The 19,764-nt window shown below is 48.2% G+C and overlaps 1 protein-coding gene across 6 annotated transcripts in view; it reads right to left on the bottom strand.

Annotated features, from left to right (window-relative positions):
* Window positions 1-19,764, bottom strand: part of Sergef (secretion regulating guanine nucleotide exchange factor) — a 200,233-nt gene that overhangs the window by 156,761 nt on the left and 23,708 nt on the right. For 5 of the 6 annotated variants that reach the window (XM_055613494.1, XM_055613495.1, XM_055613498.1 and 2 more), the window contains 2 exons: window positions 19,699-19,761; window positions 14,682-14,840 (listed from right to left, as the gene is read on the bottom strand). In XM_055613494.1, the coding sequence (XP_055469469.1) occupies window positions 14,682-14,840; window positions 19,699-19,761 (222 nt within the window). The remainder of the gene's footprint in view (window positions 1-14,681; window positions 14,841-19,698; window positions 19,762-19,764) is intronic. The other variant, XM_055613497.1, reaches the window with a different exon arrangement.

The raw sequence follows: 19,764 nt of genomic DNA, 5'->3' as shown, positions 1-19,764 counted from the left end.
CTCCAACCACTGTCACCACCTACCCCAGCCACCACAGTCACCACAGTCACCACCTACCCCAGCCACAGTCACCACAGTCACCACAGTCACCACCTACCCTAGCCACAGTCACCACCTACCCCAACCACTGTCACCACCTACCCAGTCACTGTTATACACACTGTCACATTTAATCCACAGAAACACCCAATGAGTAGGCTGACCCTCAGATTTGAGATGAGAAATCAAATGTCCAAAGGGAGGGTTGGTCTTAGACTGACAGCCAGCAGTTGTCATGGCAATGAGAGGATGGGACTCAGTCACTGGGCAGCAAAGGCAGCTTCTTAGTCACTGCCCTACAGAGGACACACAGGCCCATCTGACCCCAGCTTCACTTCTCATTTAAGCACACTGTCTCTTCTCAGGTTGTTCAGCATCCCAGAGACACAGGACTGAGCCACAGACACAGAGAGCCAGGCTGGGGAGTGATAGTCATTCTTAGCCCCTATGGCAAAGATAAGAGTCCTGCAACAGTCATTACAGAAAGCTAACTCACTTTACCACTGGCTTTAGTAATGAACCAGACTGGGCTGCAGTCCCAACTGCAACAGGCAAGGTCCCAAGGGAAAACAAAAAAGAACAAACCTTCAAACCAGTGGAAGGCCTCTAAAGAACGGCCAGTCCTAACTCACTGGTCTTCTGGTCTGGTTTGAATGTGCAAAGCCCCAAAGACTCATAAGTTTGTACACTTGATCTCTGGGTGTCTTGGGAGGTTGCAGACCTTTAGAAGGTTGGGCCGAGCTGAAGGAAATGGTCGCTTGAGCAGCACAGCACTGATCTTGGCCTGATCTCTGCTTCCCGGTCCACGGGGATGTAATTACGCTGAAAGTTTCCCACAGCAGACCCAGCCACGTCGACACCATGCCACTCCCCACTATGGTGGACTGTGGCCCCTCAGTGGTGACACAGAATAAACACTTCTCTCCATATGACATGCTGCTTTGAACACAGACAAAACCACTCCCCTTGTGGAGCTCCTGTTCCAATGGAAGAGAGACAAGTAAACCCACAAAACACACATACAGGGGATTATTTTATAAACTACTAAAAAACAAAGTGAGAACAGAGGATTGGCAGCATGAGGAGGCCTAGTGCCAGCCCTGGCTTCTGGCCGCTTGGCCTTCGCTATAGCAAACCACATTTTTGCCTTCCCCCTCCCTCCTGCTCCTCTCTTCTTTAAAAATTGCTTGTCTAGCTGACATAAAAACTGTAAATGTTTGTAGAATCACAAGATGTTTGAAACACATATACATTCTTGTACTGTCCAAATCCGCCTTTAAGGAAGAACACGAAACTTGAAAACTTTGGCCAACCCACATAGAAGCTATGTTACCTCACAGGCCCATGATAAAAAGCAGCCAATCAACACTAAAGCACTTAGCAGAGTCCAAATACAAGTACACATGTCAGCAACCTTATGATTTTTATTCTCTGAAACCAAAAGGCCCCGAGCCCCTTTTCTGATGAACTCAGGGCATCATGCTCTGTGATGTCTCTACTGGGTCCTTGGGCATCCTGATTCTTGTGGGTCAATGGTAGGGGCACAACAGCACTGGAGCCTGCTGACCACACCTGGAAGCCACTCAGCACCTGAAGGAACTGCCCTGACTGAAGCCAGTGCCTCTGCAGATGTTTTCCAACTCATTTCAGATTCAAACACCACAGCTTCTTCCAACACTTTTAGATTCTTATTAATAACACTTTAAAATGTAGATTGCTGCCTAATCTTAGCTGTGTAATTAAAAAAAAATATATATATTTCTTCTCTCCCTCCCAGCATGAAAGGAAACTATACCCTCAGGGCTTCTGCAGCTAAGAATCACACCCTGAACAAAACTAGTAGGAGGCTCGAGCTGGGGAAGGGGTGTGCAGTGAGATGGAGCAAGTTTCAGCACTGGGCTTCACAGAAAATGAAGCCAAGGCTGAGGAAGGTAGGGGGAGGGGGTCCTCCAAGGACACAGGCAGCTCTGGAAGAACTAGAACCAGGACTGTGGTCGGTGCTTCCCAGTGGACTCCTCGATAACTAGGAAGACAGAGCCGGAAGAAGGCTTTGGAGAACAAGAATGGAGTCCCTGCTATTGATTCCACACTGAGAACTATGGGTTTGCGAGTCTCAAGGGCTCATGGGTACAAGACCCAATGTTCTTTACCCTTAGGCCAGCCTCATAAACCACAAGCAAAAAGGGACCTCAAAGTACTTCCTACCCAGATCCCAGAAAGGAAGGCTATCAGCGTTCCCAAGGTCAAACGGGGCAAATCTGGGAGAAGAATTGGAGCTGGCCTCCTCCTTAGTCCTTTCTAAGCTCTCCTCTCCATACCTAGCCATACCCCCAGCTCTGGGCATCACCTTCAGTTTTTGTTCATTAGAAATACTTTATCAGCAATTTTCATCTCTGATCTTAAAAAAAAAAAAAGTTAGAGAAGGGGAAAAAATCCAAGAACTGTGCCCAGCTGCCAGTGAGGCCATTGTCTCCACTAATGACAGGGACACATGGTACCACAGCTGAAGGCTGGAGCGCAGAGACAGCAGCCCCCAGGCATGACTGGACATGCGGAAAGGAGCTGGTGGTCCTCCAGCAAGAATCTCAGCAGCTAGCCATGAACACAGACCAGCCTGAGGCCTCATATAACCGTACAACGGACAAAACAGGCTAAAGGCAGTGAGCGCTGGAGCCATGGCCTGTTTGTGAGGAAGCCAGCATCTGTCTCACTTCTGAGAACTCAAGAGCCTCTAGATACACCATCTATACCCTCAGCGGACCCAAAGCAGCTGGCTTCCTGCCAATGAGAGACCTAATTGGGATCTTCCTATGGGAAAGACAATGGTTGTGCCCACTCTTTGACCAAGGCAAGAACAGAGAGGAGCAGGAGCCCACCTTGAGATGCCAATTTAGAATAAAGCAGTGAGAAGCCCTGTGGACATGACCTCATGTGGCACCTCTTTATTCTTTCTAGGCCCTGGGAAACTATCCTGGGTTCTCTAAGGGAGATGAGTATGAGGACGTGGTCGGGTCCCTAACCAAGCTGCTGATAGGCAGCACCCTCCCAGAAAGAGGCAGGCCCAAGCCTCAAGGCAGTCAGCTGGGGCACAGTCAGGGGCTTGGGGACTGGCCACACACGGCAGGCGCAGCGATGAGCCTCAGCAGAGGGGCCACTGAGAACCCGCCGTGTTTAAGGACCTACAGGCCTTGGAGTCCCAGTCATTCCGAAGAAGGGGCTTGGGAGAGGCTGGAACGGGGTGCCGCTGTGGAGGCTTGTAGGTGGCAGACCAGCACAGCGCTCACATTCACCTTTCACAGGCTTCTCTGTAGGTTCATGGTGGGGCAGCCTGCCCTCCCCCTACTCTGCTCTGCTCTCTGTTCCCATCTGCCCCTCGAGCCCCAGAAAGAATCTCCTTTACCAGCAGCCAAGCTGCCCAGAACTTCCGAACCAGTGGTGCAGCTTGTGTAAACTCTGGGTGCCAGTTCATTCGGCTTCACCTGGTGTCACCTCTGGTCCCTGCAGAAGCCATGAGCAGCAGAGTTTTGTTGGTTCCCTTAGAGAGAATGTCTTCTGCGAGCTGGGACCGAGAGAGGCACCTGCTATTTGGGAGTTTTCCTGTCAGAGGCTCAGCTCCAACCAAATCAGCAAGGCACTGTTACTATGGGCCATCTGCCAGGACCTGGAAACGGCGTTGTTACATAAGGGCCGGGATAATGAAGTTTATTAAACTAGATTTTTCCTCCAGCAAGGAGACAGAGCATGAGAAGCCTCTCCGTAGAGGGGCAATGTGGGGTAGAGAGGAGCTGGACAAGGGCTCACTGGGTTCAAATCCTGGCTCTGCCGTCCCTTAGCTGTAGGAACAGGTGGACAAGCCATCCTTTTCCTAAGCTTTCGTTTTCTCAAATTAAATTTAAAAAAAAGAGATAGTATTTTCTCTCTTCACAAAAATGGGAGGGAAGGCAGTAGAGCTTACCCCTTGACAGTGGCAAATGGCAAAGACATCCTCTCTAGAGGGAAAATGTGCAGAGGGAAAACAAAAGGTCAGAGCCTTCCATCAACCAGGCAGGGAGGCCCAAGGGAGGCCGACATAAGAATGAGGCTGGAGAACAGGAATATAAAGGCCCCTGTGCATACAGCCGGCAAGTATGCAGCCCCTTCCACGTCCAGCACCGCGTCTGACCCTCACAGCTGTGAAGACGACATTGAACCTTATAGCTGACACTGAGCAATATGAGGCCTGCTAACTAGGCAGGGCACGCCTGTCTCTGACCCTCTCTTCAGTCCTTACATGTCAATGGGAATGAGCTGTACATGACATTTCCACGTGAATTAAAGAGATGATATATATAAATCCTAGCAAAATGACTGACCTTGATAATGAAGATCCCTTCCTTTCACACCTCCACCTCTTCAGGGGGCTGTTGGGAAAGCCTTCTCATTTTAAGTCTGTACGGGATGCTTCAGAGGCCCCAGCAGATGGCTCAGTGGTAAAAGCACCTGCTGCCAAGCCTGATGACCTGAGTTCGATCCCAGGGAGTCATAATGTAGAAGGAAAGAACTGACTCCTGAAAGTTGCCTTCTGATTTCTACGTGTCACATGTGTGCTGTGGCACACACATGCTCACACACCCACGCACACACACACACGCACACGTGCTTACAGAGCACACAAAATAACAATGCAATTTTTAAGATGAAAGGCAAGGTGAGTCCAGGGGGTCAGGTGGTACACTTCCCACTGTAAAGAGCGGCCCTCGGCCTTCCTCCGGCCGGCAATGCCGCCCGCACCTCAGTCAACACAAATATTTATGAGAAGGGACACAGGAAGAAGCCGTGAATAAGTGAATGGCACACCCCTGTGTGGCAGAGAAGTGGTGACCATGCTCTTTCATAGGTAGAAAAGTGCAGGCCCAGCGCGACTAAATGACTTGCCCAGGGGGCCAGCAACGGCAGGCTAGAACCTGGAGCTCGCTCCTCAGAGCTTCCGAAGGTAAAATCATTCCCAGATTGAAAAAGAGCAGATTCCTCCAAGATCCCTCAAAACGGGCCACTGTCCTCTTGGCACACACTGAGAACACTTTAAGGAACTGGCCGCCACTGATTACAGAGTGCTCCAGAGGGACAGGCAAGGTCTCCGAGAAAGGGCAAAGCAGTGTCATGTGTCAAGAACCTAAAAATGACGGCAAAATTAAAGCCTGGCTACTTACTGCTCACTCTAAGAGCTTCTGGAACAAATCAATCCTCACCAGGAAAGAGGAGAGTTCCTTGAATGGCTCCCAAGCCCTCTGCCGGTGACCTCTGAGCCCTTCCCAGGGACACCCAAGAACTATTCAGAGCCGATGGCCTTGCTGCAATGTTCCTCTTTCCTCTTTCCACCGGCTTCAGCTTCCTGCCTGCCTGCCCTAAGATCTAGGAATGCCAGCATGCTCCTGAAACAGGCTGAAATCCTGATCCCTAACGTGATGGTGTAAAAAGGCAGGGACTGTGGAAGGTGACAAGGTCATAGGTTATAGCCTTCATGGAGAGAATCGGTGTTCTCAACCCTCTGCCACATCAGGGGAAATGGCTGCCTACGAACCAGGAAAGTAGACTCAGAGGGAGGAATCTGCCAGCACTCTCACAGGACTTCCTAGACTCTGAACGGCAGGAAATAAGTTTCTATTTCTAAGCCATCCGGTCCACCTAAACTAAAACAACACTTTGCTACATACCCAGTAAGGTCATGGTGAGGAAAAACGACAGACATGAAGAGAGACCAAAGAGCAGGTCTACTGTAAGTAACTATACTATTTTTGAGTGAAAAGCCGCTCAACCTCGTGAAGCCCTGGACTGGGTGAGGAGACCTGGCTCAGGAGACTACAAGCAAGCTGTATGTGGCAAACCAAAACTGGGAGGAGTACTGGCATGTGATGGGTGCCTGGGAAGCACTGGTCCCCTGCTCCAACCTCACCCTCTGCAGCATGTTTCCAGCAAGGCTTTGGAACTAGCTATCTCTTGTGTATTGGGGGATGAAGGATAGCCCGAACTTCAACCACCACATGGCCTCCTTGGGGAGCCCTGGCCTGGAGGAGAACTAATGAGAGGGACTGGTCCGAATAGAAGAGAGGCGTGCCCATGCTGTAGAGCCAAAGAACTCCACACCTACAGTGTCCCTACCCTGTGTCTGACTCAGACCCCACTCCCTGGCTCTCCTATAGGGCAGCTGGCTACAGAGGCTACCCCAACCTCAGCTCCTCTCATAGAAAAGACCAGTAAGGATTTGAGGGCCCTTTAGCTCTGACCTTACTCTGAATGCTGTCCCCCAACCTACCTTGTCCCCAAAGCTATCTGCCTGCCCACTGCTGCCATCTGGTGGCAATCAGACCCTGCTGCGCTTGGCTTTAGCCAAGCACTGGGCATGCCCCTTGGGTGAATGTACCTACTTAAAGGTGGCTCTCACTTTAGCATCAGGCAGACACAACCTACACTGTTCCTGGCCACAGATCAATGGGTATCCATTGCCAAACACAGAAAGAAAAACCACCATCAGGTTTTCGGCAGAGATGACACAGCTGCAGCTGGGAGTCTGACCTCTCTGAGGATAGAGGAAGTGGCCTGCCCAAGGTTGCCCAGGTGCCTGGCTCCCAGGACCGTACACGGTTTCACTTCACCACAATGGTTAGGGTGTGCGGGCACGTGCAAATCAAAACTAAAGTTAGCCCAGGGCTGAGGAAGCAAAACCTTTGGATGGTGGGAACAAACTGCCAGGACTCCTTACACACCCAGAAAAAAAGTAAGAGCTTGGATAGCCTGGGCACCCCCTGGAGAAACTCACTGGAAAACACTGCTGTCCTCGGACCTTGAAGGGCAGGTAGCAAGACTATCTGCAGGGTCTTCCGGGGACAGCCCCAGGGCCTCAGCACAAACCAGGTCTTAATCTAGGCAGACACCAGATGGGGAAAAGAAAAGACAGGGCTGCCATGCATGCAGACGTAGCTCCTGCACCCCACCGCACACTTCAGGCAGGGGCTGCTCTGCTCAGGGTGACACCCATTCTCCTCTGACTCCTGGCCTCGCTGCACCCAGCCAGGGGAGCTCTGCAAGAGTATACTGCTGAATCCCTCCCCATTCACAGCACATGCCTGCTCTTTATAGAGCCCACTTGTCACACTCTTGGCTCTGTTTGCAGCCATCTTCTGGGCTTCACAGTACAGGGTGAAAGAGCCATGTGCGACTTTACAAAGATCACTTGGATATCCTTGCCCCATCATCTCACACCTGCAATGTATTTGCATTTTGTAGAGTGCTTTCCAAAGTCCTTTTCCATTTAAGATGCTAGACTCTGACTCCTGCACACAAACCAAGGCTCCTCCTCAAGGGGATGTAATCAAACAATGCTTCCCTCTGGTGGCCAGCTGCAACCTCCACACTCTCTCACTTGGCTAGCTAGCCAGGCTCCCACTGAATCCCACCCTGTGCTGGCCTTCTGCCAAAGGCACCCAACTCCAAAAAAGACCAAGTCTAGGAACCAGCTCAACCCCTCAGCTGGCTCCACGAGAGTGAAGAAATCCTCTGTCTTTAAGAACAAATGCACTGTGGAGCGCTGAGACCTTTCATGACATTCAGCTCCCCTCTGCAGATGAGGAAACAAGAGCTGCCGATGGCCAGGAGAGCCCAAACTCATCAAGCTGACTTGACTGAGCCAAAAATAGAGGCCCCTTTTCCTGCCTCCTAGGACAGCCTCTTGCCTCTTCCATGTGACCTCTCAACTGAGGTCCAGAAAAGAGACCTGTCAAGGACATCCACACTGCACAGAGGGGATAGTCCCCTGGCCTGAGGAGTAAGACATCTTCACTTGTACTCTGAAATAGTGTTATGAATGATATAATCAATTGTAATATCTGTCCATTGTGTGTGTACTCCCCCTGCCCCTCAACACACATAATAAATAAAGTATAATTTTAAAAATTAAAAAAAAAAACCACACAACAATAAGGTCTACAACCTCCTACTGGACGAAGGAGGAGAATTTAAGAGAGTTTAAGAGTCTTGCTAGCATAGAAAATAAAATGCACTTTAAGCCAAGCCATTAGAGAGAATACTCTGGTATATTTCTCCCTAGCCTCTTTATAACATTAGTTAAAAATTAAGATCTACAGCATGAGGCTATTTCTCTGACACCAAATCTCCCTCTAGAACACTTCTCCATATAACAGAACCCCAGCATATGCGTGTGCCAGAGTTCTTCTAACCAATTTGCCGTCCTTTCCTTTGTTTTGTCATTAGAAATTAGGCTGCTGTATGTGGCATGATTCTCATTGTCTGAACACATGTATCTATGCTCGCTCTTTCCTTAAGCCATCTTTATTTTTCACAGAATAGAATTTTGGAGTTTGGATGGCCATAAGAATAATACAGGGCCAGCAGGATGGTTCACAGGTAAAGGCGCCTCCAACCACATCTGAGGTCAATCCCCAGGCCCCTCGTGGTAGCAGGAGAGAATGGAGTCCTACAAGCTATCCCCTGCAGCTGTGGCATGTGCAATCCCTGCTGTTCCCGGGCATACAAGTATAATAACTTTAAACTTCAAAAAAGTATATTTCAAGTATATTTCAAAAAGATCATCATGTCTGAGACCTTCTACCGGCCACATGGTAGAAAAGGAGCCAGGGGGCTTGGGAATCTTACCAGAAGAAAAAAAAAAATCAAGAGAACCAACTTGGACACACTCCACCCTCTGAAGTTAACCTTTCCAAAGCCCAACCATAATTGCTTGCCCTTCCCCGCGGACTCACGCCCACACCCTCTCAGAAACCCCAGAGCCTCTCAGAAATCCCAGCCACTCCACTGCTCCCACCACATTCTTTATTCAACTACTAAATATTTAATTTGTCCATCCAACCACAAGCTTCCTGAAGGTAGCTCTGGACTTCAGCATCCCTGCATTCCATAGCACAGTGCAGTGTCCCCACAGTCAGTGTCCCATAGACAAATGATAAAGGGTCCAAGATAACTACCTGTCCTTCCTGGACGCTTGAGATGATGGAGTACCAAAGCTAGAGCAAGGCACTGCTCTGAAGAATAAACTCAGCTCGGTTAGAGAGTCAGCACATTCTGAGACACATGGGAACGAAAAGCCTGGGGACTCACCTGAGAAGTTAGGAGAAGAACCCTCGGCTTGCCAACTGCCTACAGGAAAATGTCTGTGAACACACTGTATGGCGATATACAGTAAAAGCAGCCCACAGAATTGCTGCTGCAGTATCAGGAGAGAACCACACTGTGAATCCCAGCGTGGCCTCCGGCACCCTGTCCTCAGGTTCTGCTCCACACACAGATGCTCTGGGGTATGGGGGTGCTGTGTTCTTCAGTGAGACGCAGGGCTTTCTGGAAGCATGGGTTCCTGTATAGAAGGAACCAGCAAGCCCACTGTCTGGCAAGAAAATGACAGGGCCAAAGAAGTATTTGACTGAGAGTGTCAGAGACTGGTCCCAACCCTTGTCTCATTCCCTGCACCCACCTTCCTGGGTCCTCAGCCTCCCCATTTCCAAACTGAGGCGGTCAGGCCAAACACTCTCTGAGGGTCCCATCACCACTGGGCATGCTAGGGGCTGAGGGTAAGTGCTAATGGCTTTGGTAATAAGCACATGACCCTCTGGGTTTCATTTGACTCTCAACTGTGGAGTTTTCAAAATTCTAAAGCTCTAGGAAGCATCACAAATTCCAAACCACCAGCTTTAAATAGACCCATGAGGTTATAATTCTCTAAGGTCTACTGAGGTTTCACAATGTATGGCCCCAAAGAAGGAGTAATATATACTGCCTATCTATTACAGAAGAGATATTGGCCCCAAAACAGGAAAATCAGCATCAGGATATGTATAAACTCCGCTCAGTGTGACCCAGCATGGGCTTGGGGTTTTCACTGATGCTCAGACATCACATACAACCAAGGATTTCTTGGTCTGTGATCCCTAAAGAAAAGAGAGTAGTCTTGTCCACACATGGTCCCTGTAAGAAAAATATCTCAATTAAAAGAATATTGCTAAGAGACACAGATCAGTGGTCCTATGTAAGAACACTTGCTGCTCTTACAGAGGACCCAAATTTGCTTCCCAGCATTTACACAGTGGTTCACAACCATTTATAATTCTAGTTCCAGATGAGCCAACCTCCTTTAAGAAATCTGGGGACACCAGGCACATACACACAGCACGCATACATACATGTAGGCAAAGCATCCATACACATAAAAATAAGTAAGTCTAAAAGAAAAGTTCTAAAGAATATTACTAAGACTGGGGAGACAGTAAGATGACGTTTCCTAGGCAGCAGAACCAACCTAGATTCTGGGGCTGTGCCCACCCCTCATTTCCCTGCTTAGTTTTAGTTTTGTCACCTTCCAGGTGAAGAAGATGCTTCCTGTGTCTCTGCCTCTCTATAGCATCCAACCCTCCACGTCTTTCTTGGGTGACACAGAAAAGTAAAGAATGTCAAAGAACTCTTTGCATTTGGCCTCATTTTTTCGATCCATATCCTTCTGAGACCACAAAGCTACTTTGGGATGCTGCATGGTTCAGGGAAAGCTTCCAGCCTCCGGAAAGCAAAGGATTCTAGACTTTGTGTCCGATCCCACAATAACATCTGGGACCTGGGAAGAGCATTCCCTTGAAATTCTAAGAAATTCTAACAAACTGCCAGCAGCTAGCACTTAGCACCTGTAAGATTGATCTCTTTACACACCTCAGGACAACCTGGAATCTACCTGCTACCCATTCAGAGGCATTCACAGAGTCCCACGGCGACCTCTGTCCACAGAGAAGAAACCCAGCAAACTAGTCCAGGGAGCTCCAGAGTTTCCAAAAGGACAGAGAAAGCTGATGGGACCGAGCGTGTGGGGGTCTGGGCCCAGCCCAGTCCTGGGTCTTACCACATCACTTCTTTACTCCAGGTTGGCAATTTCCCTTCCCCATTCTAACATGGGATAGTTGAAGCAGTGGTGTTTATTTGTACATGTATCGACTAAGGACCTCCTGAAGTGTTCCTTAAGAATGGAAGAAACAATGGCAAACCAAAAGAAACATACCACCTGCTCTCCTGGAACTTATTAGTCTTGTGGGAGAAGGAATTAGTCAAAAAATCAATAGCTCAGTGGTAGAGGACCTGCCTAGCATGCATGAAGCTGTGAGTTCAAATCCCTAGCACCCCATAAGCTGGGAGCATCTGTAACACTTAGGAGAAGGCAAGAGGACCAGAAGTTCAAAGTGACAGGGTCATGTAAATCAAATAAAACGAAGAGGAGGGTCACAAGGCCATGAGGATAAATGTACCACAGTAACCAGGGTGTGACCCCGGGGAGAGTGGAGCACAAACCTAGATCCATCTGGCTTCAAAGCCATGCTCTTTTCCTCTTGCCATTCGCTTATTCACTAGGCAATTAGCTTCTGAACATCTACTGTGTGGCAGCCCTGTTCCAGGCTGCAGACAGAAGCAAAATGAGGCCCCGCTCTCATGGAGTCTACAACCTAGACAAATTACTAAACAAATAGGACAGACAGACGTGTCCAACTATAGACTGGGAAGAGAACCGCAAAGGATCAACAGGTAAAAGTACCTAGGAGGCCACAGAGGGCTTCCAAAGCCTTGATAATCCAATAAAGCCACGAGCCTACTGCAGGTGGGTGAGAGACTTCAAGGAGCACAGCCGTCAGCTTGAGCAGCACAGGCCTGGCCAGCCTAGGAGGCCTTAGTGCGAAGACAACATAGTTCTATCCTGCTGCAGAACCTGTTAAAACGGCGGCTCTTCTAAAAATGCGACCCAGCGCTCAGTCGCCTTCCTCAGGTGAGCATCGCTTGTGCAGACGTTTACAGCTCACTGGGACGCTCACAGATGTTTGCACAGGCCACACTATGCGGCAGGCAGGGAGGCCTAATACCCCACCTGAGAGGGGTGGTTAGGACGTGTGAGATAGCTTACATGGTCACCAGAGGAAAACGCCCAACTCAGCCATCCAGCTTTGTAAAACATTTCTCGCGGAAACTGAGCATCTTTAAGACAGCGGCGGGTCACCAAGCTGGGACAGAGTCACGCAGGAGTCCCATGATGTTCCTGAGAACTGACCAGGGGCATCAAGCAGCTCAGGAAAGGTTTCTAGAATGCAACTCCACACCAGCCTGAGACACAGGTACCCTTGCCAACTCTCCCAGATTAGAACAGGTTCCCCTGGCCTCTTTCCAAGAGCCTCTGACTAAGACAGAAAAGTATTTTTCCACTGCAAACCTGCAGGCAGGCAGCAGGCTCCTAAGAGAGGGCAGAGGGCATATCCACTCGTGCAGACCAGACCATCTGGGCAGCTATCCCAGTGCCATCCAAACTGCCCAGCAACGCGCCTGCCAGCGGGGACACCAGTCCCAGGCAGATGTCTCCACCTTGCACTACAAGCATTTGGACTACACACATTTCCCACACCAACTGAGGGCACCTTGCTATCTTACAAGGCTAGAAAATTCAGCTGCATCCTTGACCTCCACCCATGGGGTGACAATCCCCAGCTGTCACAGCCTCTAATGTCTCCAGCCATTACAAATGTCCACTGCAGGACAAAAGTCACCTCTTGCGGAAGCTTCAAACTTGAGACCTTGGAGAAGAAAGGCACAGTGCCCTGTCCTGTCCCAGGACTCTGGAGACACATGGTCACTGTGCACAAGCTCTTCTGGGTCAGTATCACACAACAAAAGCCTCCACATAGGCAGGTATATGCTGCTGAGGTCCGCCCCTGGAGCTTCCGAGACAACCAGAGCCAAACAACTTCTTGCTGGAGTGAGGAGCCAATTGTGACACTGCAAAGAAGACTTGTTCCCATTACTGTGAGAGGCTGAGTCTGATTAAACAGAAACCCTGGGTGCTTCTTCTCAATGACATCAGGCCAGGGCAAGGGCTGCCATGCCTGCTTCAAGGAGCACAGACTGGTGAATCAGGATCTTACCATTCACCCCCAATTCAGTATAACACCCAGATAATCAAACACCCCAGCTTTTAACCATTCCTGACCTGGGAGAAAAGGGAACAGAGTGAGGTACATAAACAAGCAAGATGAATTAGCAACTTAATTAACAGCTGAACAGTTACCCAGAAAATCATGCTCTCGAGTGGAGGTGGAAACCTTAAGATGAGCTCCCCAGCAGCTGCAGTGACTCAGCGCTGTCAAGAATGCAGTTGCCAACCTCCCACCCCAGGGCTGCAGGCCCTGCCCGACATGAGGTCCGCTTCCACTGCAGGGCTTCAAAGACGAGCCACTTCTGTCGTTGACAGTCTGCCTCTTAACCGCGTGCAGGGATTACCTACAGACTCGCTGCTGTGTGGCAGCGGGAGCGCTTTGCTGCACTGCACTGTGGAAGATTACCTATAGCCACCCACCTGTTAACACCTAATTACTCAGCCTGCCGCTGCCGCCGCTCACTGCCTTGCTACTTTTCATTCCATACTTGGCTCTGTGCTTGCATGTCTAATACTGGAATGGTGCTGAGTTCTGATATGGCTCTGCCTCTCCTAAGGGGCTCCTTAAGGGCACATAAACAGACCTTGCCACTTATGAGTGGATGGATGGATGGATGATGGACAAACAGACAGATGGACCAGGGGGTGGACAGATGGACAGATGAAGTTTTCCATCCTTACGTTCAAGCAATCTGAAGCTCTTTGAGGAAAGAAACAATTTACCTCCAAACGGACAACACACGTTCCTGAGAGCATCCTCCGGCCTGGCAACATGGTGGTTACTACGTGTCATCCTTAACCAGTTCACCAATCAACAACAACCACATCATTTGGAAAGATCAATTAAAAGCATGGAGGGCACAAATGCTCTCAATCTGTGACTATGAATGCACACAGCATGCATGACTTAAGGAAGAGAGCTGAAGCTATGAGAAAACCTGTGAGAGCTGGAAACATCTGGAAAAGCAGGCAGCAGGTGTTTGGGAGCCTAAGATGGAGCCAGAAAGGCGGGAGAAGCTCTGAGAAGGCCTGAGGTTCAGAAGGCCTTGCTATGACATCAGACTGTCTGAGGAACAGCAGATCAGCAGCGACTCCCGAACAGCAGGGGTGAGAGGCCACGAAAAGCCAAAATCCAAGAAGAAAGGAGTATGACAGCCAAGAAACACCTGACCTAAGGAAGAGACGGAAGCCAAGAGACTCAAAGGAAGGTGAAGATGCCCAGACCTGCCAGGCATGTGGTTCCCTGAGGAACACCAGGGTTCAATCAATGTACACAGTGTCTGAGAGTCAAACCCAAGTTTAAATCGGAATGTCATGCCAGCTACAACTCAATTTGAAACATTTGCCAATACTTTCTGATGTTATTTTAACTCAGAGTAGGCCAAGATGAAAATAAAACCCTCTCTCCAGCCCTGACTAGGCAAGAGCTCACTGGTACCCTGGACCAACCTCTGGGTCATGTTGGCAGTCACTGCTGCCCTCTCAAAACCTCAGGGACTCTCAGTTCACCAACCCAGCCTTGCATTTCCAGGGGCAAAGCTGTAAGCCAGAGAGAAAAAGCCACATCTTGCTGATGCCAGAAGAGCCTGGGTCCTCCACTTCCCCGCCCTTCACCCCCAGGCCTTAGCCCCGAATGTCCAGACAGCTACTCTTACCAATACCGAATTCTCTGCTATACTCTCACCTGTCTGAGCAACCAGGTGAGTCCAGCCACTCCACACAGCAGTGACCTTTTCATCCTGAAAGCAACGGGCTTCTATTCTCTGGGGCAGAAGAAGGAACGCAGCCAGGGAAGCCAGTTGCCCATGCTTGTTACTGCCCCAGACATACAGCTCTCCTGTATCTGAAAGAGAGGGGGCAGGGGGTAAGGACCGTGATCCAGAGGGTGGGAGACAACACTGAAGTAGCAGCAGCCAGAGGAGACTGTTTCCTGCTTACACCACAACATTCAGTGGACCCACGCACAATATGGAATTTATGTAGAGCATCACCAAATGTAAGACTTAAAAAATTCTGTACATAAGCAAGGCCTAGCGTATGGAACACATATTGTCCGGGGCGTGCGTGCGTGCGTGCGTGTGTTCATTCCTGGGGTGATGTTATATGCACACATTGGGGGTGGGGGGAGTTGCATGTGCCCATGAGCACAGAGCCTGAGAGAGAACATCAGCTATGCTGCTCTATTGCTTTCTACCTTATTCCTTTGAGACAAGGGTCTCTCACTGAAGCTAGAGCTAGGCTGATGGCCAAGAAGTTGAAACAAGCCCTAAGTGTCCACTCTACAAATGCTGGGGTTAAAGGTGTAGGTTTTTATGTGGATGCTGAGATTCAAACTGAGACCCTCATGCTAACGCAGGAAACCTCTTACTAAGCCATCTCACAGGCCCATTTACTATATATATATTTTTAAGTATAAAGCCTATATTACCTCTTATGAAAGGAAACCTTCACACTTTTTTACTTTTTAAGATGACAGGTTAGAAGATACGCTATGTGGGGCTGGGGCTTTGGCTCAGCTGGTTTGCCTAGCATGCACGGTCCCCAGCACTGCATACATTGGGTGTGGTGGTGCGCACCTATAACCCCAGAGCTCTGGAAGTAGCGGCAGGAGGATTAGGGAGGTCAAGGTCATCCTTAGCTACAGTTAGTTCAAGGCCAATCTGGACTTCAGGAGACACTGCCAAAAAAACTGTGTGGTATTTTAGCTTCAGCCTTTTAAAACTGAGATTCTTTCACTGTACTTGCTGTCCACAGCACAGAATGAGCTGCCACTGCCCATCTGTGCAGCCCCTGAGCGCATCTGGGCCTCACAATAACCTCATGATAGAGGCAGGAGCCTCTGTAACAGGAGGAGGAAGCAAATGCAGAGTCAAGTGACGCTGGCTGCTATTCCTGGATCTGCTAACTAGCTATTGACCTTGGACAAATCACTTCCTCTCCAAGCCTGGTTTCACCGGCTGAAGATGGGGAGGGCTGCTGGCCTCAAAGGGCAGAAGATACAACTGGCATCACTGCTGACTACAGACTGTGGGGACCGTGGCAACCAGAGCACCTGCCCTCTACAAGTGCTCGAGTTCAAAGAAACAAAATGAAGCCCAGGCTATTGGTCAGCCTGAGAGACAGCAGTCTGCAGCTCCTCAGAGTGCACATGAGCTTCCCCAGTCCTGGCAGCGTGGCAGTCCACACACGCACCTAAGGACAGCACTGGTTACACCTGAAGTGTGGCCGGCCCACGTGAAAACCCACTACAGACTGCAGACCGAGGGCACACATTCAAAAAAGCATACTTCATTAACAGTGCTTCTATTATAGCAAAGAGTATTTTGGACATTCTAAGCAAAATGTATTAACAAGATAATCTTACCTGTTTCATTTTACTTTTTGGAAGATGGCTCTCATCATATTATACAGCACTGTCCCAAAAGATAAGCTACTCAAGGCTGAGAAATGTTAAATGACTTTTCAAGATGACCTGGCTAAAGAGGATCATAACAGTGAAGGGCCGAGGAGCCAGGCCTGCTCTGTTGGTGAGTCCCTGAGCAAGTTGACAGCGCTGCTTGCCCTATGGTGGCTTCATAGTCCCTAAAGCTCATCAAAGGCCAAACAGGATCTAATGATAGTCATAGCTCAGCAGTCTCCAAGTTCCATCACTCACTCGCTGTGGGACACTGGGCACAGTGCACCATGCCACCATGTCCTCACCTCTAAGAGGAGAATGTGTAAGCAACATAGCTTCCATCACTGACATCCTACAGCTACAGTATGCATCAGGCCTTCATCAGCCTGCAACAAAGACAACATGCCTCACCTTACAAAATATCAGCCTCGTAGATGCTGGGGAGCCACAGAGGCGCCACTGGTGGGGAGAGAGGCGCCACGGGTGGGGAGCTTACGAGGCTCAGAATATCTAAGCCATCTTTTGAAAGACAGACTGTCTTCCACACGGGGATAGTTACGCTGTTGCATCAGCAGGTAAAATTAACTTCTGCTGCGATGCCAAATGGTTACATAATCTACAAGGACTCCAGAGAAGAGGCCTAAAGAACACTGAACAAAATCCAATGTGTTAACAGCCAGAACAAAATCCAATGTGTTAACAGCCAGAGTAAGATGAAAAAAGAGGGCTATTAATCTTGACAATTTTTAACTCACTTTCGAAATATCAAAAACCAATTCACTTTGTGACTGTACTAAAAAATGATTAAATGGACACTTTAAAATGGTGAATATCATCTATAAATTATAGCTCCACAAAAAAAAATCCAGTCTGTGCATTAAAAAAGCACAATAGTCAAAGAGGCCACGTAGGAAATAATAAATTTAGTAATCACATATTTTTGTTCCTTTTTTTAATTGACATTAGCAGGCAATTTGCTAATTTCTAAGTTGCATTCCATCAGCCATCTCAAATCAATTAGGACAGAAAAAGAATGAAGCTTAATCTATTCTTACTCCCACAAGGATGCAGCCTCCAGCACCCTGCAATCCCAGCGTCTCTAGAAGAGAGGTGGGGGCTGGTGCTTGTGCAGTCAAACAGGGGCAGCAGTCACCTCAACACTATCACCAGCACCAAAGTCCAGGTGAAGTGAATGCAGGCTACAAACTGCTGCCTCCTTTGTCGGCAGGTCAGTAGTTTCAGGATCATTAACCAAGAGTTTATTGGTAGCTCAGAGTCTGTTAAGTCTTTAAATTTTCACGCTTGCTCTGGAGCTCAGTAAACACCAACAGTTAGTTGTCAGCTCGGCTGGGTCATGCTAAGGCTGTAAGTTTACAGACGTGTATACACATGAATTTCCACACAAAACACTGACTGAGCAAACCAAGTATGGGAGCCCCCACTTGCTGCTTAAAAATAAAAGACATGTGCATATCTGTGAGAGGCCTAACAAAGACAAGGCCCTCGGAGGTACAGGCTGCAGTCTGCCCTGCTGTAGTACAACAATCCAGGCCAAAGGAAAGGAAAGACCTTCCCACGTGAGAGGATGACACATGGCTTCCTTGGCACTGATGGATGGATGGAGAGTCAGAAAACTGCAATGTAAAAGGTGAGCATTACACCTGTAATCCTAGAACTTGGGAGATGGAAGCAAAAGAATCAGGAGTTATAAGGCTAGTGTTAGCTACTTACTGAGTTTGGGACCAGCCTGGGCTACATGAGGCTATCTCAAGAAAGACAAGAAAGGAAGACAAGAAAGAAAGAAAGAAAGAAAGAAAGAAAGAAAGAAAGAAAGAAAGAAAGAAAGAAAGAAAGGAAGGAAGGAAGGAAGGAAGGAAGAAAGAAAGACAAGAAAGAAAGAAAGAAAGAAAGAAAGAAAGAAAGAAAGAAAGAAAGAAAGAAAGACAAGAAAGAAAGAAAGAAAGAAAGAAAGAAAGAAAGAAAGAAAGAAAGAAAAGAAGGGAGGGAGGGAGGGAAGGAAAGAAGGAAGGAAGGAGGCAGGGAGGGAGGGAGGGAGGGAAGGAAGGAAGGAAGGAAGGAAGGAAGTAGGCAGGGAGGGAGGGAGGGAAGGAAGGAAGGAAGGAAGGAAGGAAGGAAGGAAGGAAGGAAAAAGTAAAGAAAAGAAAAAAGAAAAATGGCTATTTAATGTGAGGGGTAAAAATAATAATGAAATGAAACGGAAAAAATAGAAAATACATATACAGTAGACTAACCTTATAAACAGATACATGCAAATAAATAGGTAAGCTATAAGAATGAAAGATAAGTAAAACAGAAATGCAGGTAAATAGAATAGACAAGCACATGGAAAGAAAACAGGGAGATAAATACACGAAGTAGATAGCTGCAGATTAATACAGGTTAAAATAAAATTAAACAGTGTGACATGGGATGGAGAGATGGCTTAGAGGTTAAGAGCACTATCTGTTCTTCCAGAGGTCCTGAGTTCAATTCCCAGCAACCACATGGTGGTTCATAAGCATCTATAATGAGATCTGGTGCCCTCTTCTGGCCTGCAGACATACCTGCAGGCAGATCACTGTACACATACTAAATAAATTATTTAAAAAAAACAAAACAGTGTGACATTATAGCAAGAAAGAGAATGTGAAAAGTTGCATTAGAAGGTGAAACAGCTAAGAAAGGTATGTGCATCATTCACACCTGTAATCCTTGCAGTCAGAAAGCTGAGGCAGGAGAATTTCAGTAAGTTTAAGGCTAACCTGAGTTACATAGTAAATTCCAACCCAGGCTGGGCTACAGGGAAAAACTGTCTCAAAAGCAAAACATGGTCACAAACTTGCTCCCTAACACGCCAGTCAACAATAAGTCACAACGGTACCCATATCACAACCTAGGTGTGCAGTGAAGCATTTCCTTGATGCTTAGGCAATGACATCCCCCATCACTGAGCAAAATTTATACATGGCTATGTATAAATTTACCATTGATTTCTTGATCTGCCCATCGCAATTCCCCAAAAAGGAAGTTAATCTTTTCCACCCTGTATAACTTGAGAAAACTCAGAGGATGAGCAATGAGGTGAAGTTTGAGGTTCTCCTGCTTTCTATGAACCATCACATTAAGCTCTTACAGCTACTTATAAAGTACTTTTACAAATGGGGAAATGGTCTCAAAAGGTAAAGTAATTTTGCCTAAAACTATATCAAGAGTGATACTAAACACCCACTGCAAAATTTACACCATCCCCGACTCTGCATCAGCTTCATCCCAGGCCACGTGCCCCTTCAGAGCTGGTACCCACCTGTTAATGAGGCTGAGTGGGCAGATCCGGCAACAGCACACACTGCTCTAGAGTTCTCTAGGCCTG

The sequence above is a fragment of the Psammomys obesus genome, unplaced genomic scaffold, assembly GCF_907164565.1.
Source record: "Psammomys obesus unplaced genomic scaffold, mPsaObe1.curated_primary_1811, whole genome shotgun sequence".
Taxonomy (NCBI): Eukaryota; Metazoa; Chordata; class Mammalia; order Rodentia; family Muridae; genus Psammomys; species Psammomys obesus.
Note: the sequence above shows the minus strand (reverse complement) of the source record. Positions and strands in the feature narration are given on the sequence as shown.